The sequence below is a fragment of the Rattus norvegicus genome, chromosome 20, assembly GCF_036323735.1.
Source record: "Rattus norvegicus strain BN/NHsdMcwi chromosome 20, GRCr8, whole genome shotgun sequence".
Lineage (NCBI taxonomy): Eukaryota > Metazoa > Chordata > Mammalia > Rodentia > Muridae > Rattus > Rattus norvegicus.
This window is the reverse complement of record NC_086038.1, coordinates 50,731,578-50,739,281: the sequence shown is the minus strand read 5'-3', so window position 1 is coordinate 50,739,281 and position 7,704 is coordinate 50,731,578. Positions and strand designations below refer to the sequence as shown.

Genomic DNA, 7,704 nt, shown 5'->3' with positions numbered 1-7,704 from the left:
GTAGGGGAATGCCAGGGAGCTGATGTTGGAGTGGATGGGTGGGAATAGGAACATCCTCACAGAAGCAGGGGGAGAGGGAAGTGGGTACGGGAGAGGGGGGAAAGGGGATATTTGAAATGTAAATACATAAACTATCCAATAAAAAATATCCCCGTTGGCTCATATATTTGAGTGTTTGGCTCCCAGTTGGTGAACTATTTATGATTATAATGTGTGGCTTTGTGGCATTATTGGAGTGGGTGTGGCCTTGTTTGTCACTGGGGATGGGCTTTGAAGTTTATGCTTCTATCATGAAATGTCTATATTCTCCTCTGACTGTTTCAGAGTACCAGACTTTACAAAAGGTCTTTTCTCTATTTTGAATTGTTTCTTGGTTAGGATGAGAGATGTGGATTTAATTTCACTCATCTACTTCTGTATATCCCGTTTTCCTGAGGCCAATGACTGAAGAGGCTCTTGAGATCAGGCACTGAAATACCTCCAGCATCGTCCTTTCTGCATACGGACTGCTTGAAATATTTAGAGTCTCCTGTGCTTTCATATGGATTTTAGGATTATTTACAGTTCTGTGGAAAATGTCGCTGGATTTTTACGGCAATTGCATTGTCTCTGTAGATCACCTCGAGTAACAACCGAGTTTTATAGGATTAATTCTGCCAACCCAGGAGCATGAAATCTCTTCCCATCTTCCAGCATTTCCTCCCATTTCTTTCTTTGGGGTTTACATTTTTTCGTTGTAGAGGTCTTTCACTTATCTGGTTAAGTTTATCCTGAGGTTGTTTGTTTGCTTATTTGAAGTTTATTGTGAAGAGGGTGGGTTTTTTTTTTCTTTTCCCTGACTTCTCTCTGCCAAGTCCATTGTTGCTATAAAGACGGGCTATTGACATTTTGTTTATTCTGTATCCTGTTACTTCCCTGAGAGTATCCGATTCAGGACTCTTCTGTTGGAATTGTTAGGGCCCTTTTAGGATTCTATCACCTGCAAATAGGGACTGGTGTGATAAAACACCATGCTCGAGGCAACCTATAAAAGACGGCATTTAATTTGGGTTATGGTTTCTAGGTTGTCATTAGGATCCATGGATAACAGAACAGCTGAGAAGTCACATCTTGACTTTCAACCTCAAGTCAGAGCAAGACTGGGAATGGCAGAAGTCTTTCGAAACCTCAAAATCTGTCCCCAGTGACACAGCTCCTCCAACAGATCACACCTCCTAATCCTTCCCAAACAATTCCACCAACTGGGGACCAAGGAGTCAAACATATGAGCCTATGCGGGCCATCCTCATTCAAATCACCAGATACTTGACTTTCTCCCTTCCTAAACTAACTCTTATTTCTCTTTCCTACTACTCTAGCTAAGACTTTGAATACTATAAGAGTATACACTGAGAGTATACACCTTTCTCTCATTCTTGGTATGAGAGGAAATGTTTTTACTTTTCTCCATTTAGTATACGATATTGGCTGAAGGACTGCCACATGTAGGTTGTATCTTACTGAGATATGTTCTTTGAAGTGGAAACTTAAGGGTTCTCTGGAAAGTTAGTTGTGTTGCATGGTGTTTTCCTGACGTGAACGCAGGTGAAAAGCTAAGGCAGACTCCTGAAGGAATGTTTGGCTGAAGCAGACACAGGAGATGGGATGTTCTGCTAAAGCATGTGAAAGGACACATGATGAAGGATTCTTTGCTATCGACACACATGGACTGGTCCACCTTACATTGGATAGCTGAGCTCCATTTGGCAAAACTCCACAGAAAGAAACACATCAAAAAATTGGCGGTGTGCCATGGCTTCTTGCCCCCTCAGCAGACTCGGGATCAGTGGCAGAGTGTCAGCTGAGACAGATTCATGGCTGAGGTAAGGTTTGTGCTGAGGCAAGACCTGCAGAGGACACATGATGTCTGGAGGGACTCAAGCAATGGTGACAGAAGCAGAGCTGGGTTTGCGTATAGAGCTAGCTGTGCAACGCTTTTTGGTCTCTCGTCTTCAGTATCTTCACTTTGCTGGGAGAGCCACAGCTGAGAACCTCCCTTGGCATTCCTGTCGGTCCCAGTCCTTCCTGCTGACTCCTGCTGGGGCTGAGGCCTGGCTGTCTCTGCCAGGTAGTGCCACCATTGCCACCATTGATTTGTGTACTGGACTGCTGGCGTATCCGTGAAGTGTTCGTGAGTGGACCAAGCTGACCTGTGAACTCAACTGCTGATTTCCAGACAACACAGATGAGAGCTGCTCCACAAAACCATTCTTAAACAGGTCCACTTCCCCCATATCCTTTCTTGTCTACCACCTGGTGGGTGATGGGCTAGAAGGGAGGTTAAATCGTTTAAGAACCATCATTAAAAGTAGACTTTGAAAAAAATTAAAGTGACAATTTTTTTCTATTCCTAACTTCTTTAGGACTTTTATCATGAATAGATACAGAACAAAGGCCATTTTTGCTACTTGTTACCTTACATTTATTTATTGACCTATTTTAAAATAAGTTTGTACCCTCAATGAAAACATTTTTGTCTGGTGATCTTTTGAATGATTTTTAAGACTCAATTTGCAAGTGTTTTATTTAGAATATTGGGCCTGTATCCATCAGGGAAACCGGTCTGTGGTTTTCTTTGTTTCTACGGTTGCCGTTGTTATGATGGTGTCCTTACCTGGTTTATGTATCAGTACAATATTGCTTTGTAGAATGGATTTGGTAACGTTCCTTCCATTTCATTGGACGGTTTGAGACATTTTAATCTGTCCAGTCCTAGGCTCAACTCTGCACACAGACAATTAGTTGAGAGTTTACACTGCACCTGTATTTATTCTCTTGTTTTCACTTCAAGAATGAAAGCACTGAAGAGTAATTAGGCCTTCTGCCTAGCTCTGGTAGCCGTACTCATCAGCTGACCTTGTAACATCCTGTCTGGCAGGAGTGAGTGTGTTCTGAAGAAAATACTGCGCTATTAGCTTACTGAAAGAATGGACTCTAAGAAATAATCATCTTCCTTGGAATCACCCAGAGAAGTAATTTGTCTGCCAGAGAAGAAGAATGTGTCTCCCAGAGAAAGAGTTACAATTTATTAGGTGACTTAGTAAGTGAGATGGATTTGAAGGAGACTCATTTCTAAGGCAATGGGGGGCCAGGGACCACATTTTGGCTGCTTATTTATATTAATTTTCTATTTAAACCGTGCCCTGATAGCAGGACCCCGGAGATGAACTTGGGGGTGACTATATCTCTTCCATCAACTTCTTTCTAAAATTTAGCTCTTTTAATTGGCTTGAGAGTAGGTGGCTGACATCGGCTTATTGGGGGTACACTTGTAACCCCCAAGTTCAATAACAACTTGATAACTAAAACGACTAAGTGACTGATGAGTGAGTCCCACAGATGGCACAGAAACACAGGATAAAGGAATGGCTCACATCCAGACGAGACAGAGCAGAATGGTACGAGACGGTATCATGCAATGTGGACAGCCAGTTAAAAACCTATGAATTATTTATTTCTGGAGCAAATTCCATTTAATAATTTTGGATGAGAGTTAGCCACAGGGTATCTGAAACAAGGAAAGTGATGGCTCAGAGGTTAAGAGCATTTGCTGCTCTTACAGAGGAGGACCTGGGTTCAATTCTCTCCAGCCTCACACATGGTGTCTCACAAGCATCTGTAACTCCGGTCCCGTGGGAATCTGATGCCCTTTTCTGGTCTGTGAGGACACTGAATGCAGTGCATGGATAGAAATGCAAACAGGTAAAACACTCACATGCATAAAATAAACATTTTAAGGCTAAAACAGACTTGAGTCCATTGACAAATACATCCTGCTGCACACGGAAGAAAACAGCTAGGGTAGCTCAGAGTTGCTTATACCACAGGAGGCTACAGGCTTGATGCTCGTCACCACCAAACAATTAATAGAATAGAACTAGCCTAGGACAGACTAGGGAAAAATACCTATCCTATTTGCTCCTAGAAATTACCAGACACATGTTCATAAAATGCTAAGGTGTCATAGAGATAGCTAAAAAGTCAAAGGAGATGGAGATGTAGCTCAATGGTTAAGAGTATTTGCTAGTATTATTCTAGATGATGCGGGTTCAATTACCAAAGCCAGCGTGAAAGCTCACAAGCATCTGTAATTCCAGTCCCAGGGGAGCCAATGCTGTCTGTTAGCTGCTGCAGGCACACGTGGTGCATAGGCACATATGCACACAAAACACCCACACATTGGATAACTTTTTTCCAAATTACTTCCTAAATTTTCACTGTAAGTTAAGATTAGCAAGGATTAAATTCTATTTAATATTTGGGAATTAACCATTAGGCGCTGAAAGTAATATATATTTTTCTAAATCTATGTTTTGTTATGAATACATTTTGGCCCGAAATAATAATTATATAAAATATACAGGTAGAAATGTCAAAGAACTAACTTAATCTCAAAAAAAAAAAATACAATTTGAAGGTCGCCCCCCACCTTGAGGTGTAGGTGACAGAAGGCAGTCAGGCCTCTCCACCAAGCGGCACAGACGGCAGGCACCACTACGATGAACAAGTATGCAATAGAGAGACGGAAACCATATAAACGATGGAGCGGTGCAGGCACTGTGGAAAGAGGTGGAACTAAGGACGAGACAGCAGCTAGGACCAGGCTGATTTGAGTTCTCTGCACTGCCACCTGAGACCATGGGTCCCACCGCAGCCAGGCTCTGTGCTGATGTCCGTGGGCTGAGTTGCTGCTGGGTGCCATGTTCCTCGTCTGTGTTGTCAACAGGAACCATGTGGAAGCCCATGATCCAGGCTCCCACTGGCTGGAAAGGGCAAGGAAGCCACCTGGGCAGGGCATCGAGGACCGCAGATGCGCAGCTGAGGAAGAGGGACACAGGGGGCTTCTGTGACAACCCCTACCTCTGTCCCAAGCCCTATCCACTCCCAACAAAAAAGTAGCAGGCTAAACAGGAAACCACTGAAGAAAACTCCTTGAATGTGATATAAAGACACTGACATTAGCTTTGCACAATCGCTGGCTTCTAGCAGGGTTGCCGGAGGGGAACAACTGACATCTGTTTACGGGGCAAGCCACTGAGATGTGACCATGCTCCACAGGTAAATCTAACTGGACTTGTTTGGTTTTTTTCTTTTTTTAATTTTAATTGTTTTGGGGGTTGGGGGGTGAGGAAGTCACAAGAGTGGGGGAGGCAGACCTGGAAGAACGGGGAAATGAGTGTGATTGGGGTACATGATGTGAGATTCCCAAAGAGTCAATAAAAATACTATACTGAAAAGAAAGATGAGCAATTTGAATGAACTTTGTAAAACCAATCCAAGTCAAATGACCAAAGAGTTAATACAGTCCCTTGCTCCTGAACTGATTTGCATTTAAGACGTAAATCCAGGCATCCCTGAGAGTAAGACCAGCTGCCTGATCCTTCCTGACTCCCTGAAGTGTCCAACTGTACAGAGCTCTTCACTCCAGACTCACGGAAGGGGTGAAATGGCCCAAAGTGTTTAAAACAGAACAGACGTACAACAACAACAACAACAACAACATCAACAGGGCGTGGTGACTTCTAAAAACTGCTAAGTGATTTATGCCCAATGCTTGGTCTGTGAAACCTACAAACTTGGGAGACCACAGTTAAAGCCAGGCTCTAACTCACGCTGGGCCTGGGCCAGCATCTTTTCCGAAATGCTCACTCAACACCTTCTATCGGGCACGCACCATGAAGACATAGCATTCTAATCGTGTAAGTAAACTTTAAGAAAATGCTACATAAGGTTTAATCTGCAGATCAAGTGTGTCATCAAGCTTAGCTCAAATAATGAAATATAAGATAAATAGATTTTAATTTTATTTTCAGTATAAATTAAGGCATAAGAAAAACTGAGACCACACAGTATATATACACACATGAAACCGAGCACAGGGAGATGCAAATAATTCATATAGTATAAGCTTTAATATATAAATTAGATGTCACTTTATCCATTGTTCGTCACACCAGTCTAAACTTTATACCATGTATCAAAATACTAAAAAGCTAAACAACAAAAAAATAAAACCCGTTGCAATACAGGTGTAACGTGGGAAAATACATATTTATGGCTTTACACAATCTAAATTAATCCATTCTATACATTTTTTTAAAATATAAATGGTACTTTACATGCAAAAGAACATACCAGTTGGATGTCCTCATATAATTTACAGAAAATACCCTTTAAACTAGACAGGTTCACAGCAGAGGTGGAATGTAGAAAAAGATTTTACCTTAGCACAGTTTTAGATAAGATTAAAGAAACTTTAAAAAAAAGACAGTGTCTACTTCCAATTAGCACTTTTAAAAATGAAGTCTACTATGATTTTATATTTCTAATTGTATCACAAACAGAGAAAAACAGAACATGGAAAAGAAACGTAAAATAGAAAACCTGATTCCTTATGAATTTTAAGCAGGAGCTCGCCATGGGTGGCAGCGAGGCTGCCTTAGTGACTTCTGTCGCTCTGGATTGAGTAGTCAGTCAGTTCCCGGCTTCCCCGCTAAGCCATTGTATAGCCGTAGCTGCCACAATGCAGAGCTACGAGGAGTCTGTCCTTGAGGATCTCTTTACTTGGGTATTCAGGTAACTTGAGCATGTTGATGCTTTAAGAAAAAAATAGACCACCATTAAACAGAATCTCTGAAATTCCTTGTTTTATCTAGCAGTAAAAACATGCAGCTCATAATTAACATAAAACCATTCTCTCAAATTTGCATTGAAATTGGAAAACCCTCGAGTGATGTTTAAGAAGAACTGCAGCTCCTCCCAGAATGCAAATGAGCGATGAAAATACATTTCCAGATTAAAAACAAGTCGCAGGGTGATTCACATCAAAGTGCGGATGCAGCTGAATGACACCAGGCATTTCCACTTTAGTGAGAACCAATTATGTTTTAGGTGGTTTGTGCCTGCTCACAAGTTTTCCCCACTAGAAGACAACCCAAACTTGTATTTCCAAAAGGAGAGATTATGGGCGAAGCTTTCCTTTCATTACAGGAACACAGCAGGCCACGACTGTCGGGCAGCAGGGCTGCAGTCTGGACCTGTGCCAGCATCAGGCCGTCCCACTCCTCTCCTTTGGGTCTCACTTCGACCCTAGACCTTTTTCCTTCTGGGAACCGTAGCCAACACATGTGGCCCAGACCTAGCTAAGTGTGCAGTACACCTCAACCCTCATCAAAGAGGCTGCTGTGTACAGAAAGCCAGTAGTCACAATGCAGAAGACAACTGCTATGGGACGCCCCATCTCCAGTGAGACGTCTCCTACACAACTCCTGCACCCAAGACCCAGGCGTCATCCACAAGGGGGGTGAAAGCTTTTACAAGACAGAGGACCATGAAGTCTGCTGTGAGACTGTGTCATCTAGCTACCACAGGAGGCCCCCTATCCTGAAATCCCAACAATATGGCATCCTAAAGTGATGGGGGAGCTCTCTCAGGGCCTTCCCTCTAGATGAAGAGCTACAAGCCACAACCACTTCGGGAGGGAGAGCTGGTCTTGCCCCGGGGTTGCGCCCTGACTGGTTCCCAGTACCAATACAAACATGCATAAGATCTGTACTGAAAAGACCAACGGGGTCGTTGTATCCTTAAGGAGTTCACTGGTATGTATGTGCAGCAACATTAAGGAAGGCTCTGGGAATGTGGAAGGAAGAGGAATGGAGAAATTAT

General features: G+C 42.7%; 1 protein-coding gene across 16 annotated transcripts in view; it reads right to left on the bottom strand.

The window, feature by feature from the left end:
* Positions 1 to 5,821: 5,821 nt before the first annotated feature.
* Positions 5,822 to 7,704, bottom strand: part of Hace1 (HECT domain and ankyrin repeat containing, E3 ubiquitin protein ligase 1) — a 115,457-nt gene continuing 113,574 nt past the window's right edge. For 15 of the 16 annotated variants that reach the window (XM_006256595.5, XM_006256597.5, XM_039098889.2 and 12 more), the window contains one exon: positions 5,827 to 6,635. In XM_006256595.5, coding sequence (XP_006256657.1) covers positions 6,533 to 6,635 — 103 coding nt within the window. In that variant the 3' untranslated portion in view covers positions 5,827 to 6,532. Of the gene's footprint in view, positions 6,636 to 7,704 lie in introns of all 16 variants that reach the window. The other variant, NM_001108539.3, reaches the window with a different exon arrangement.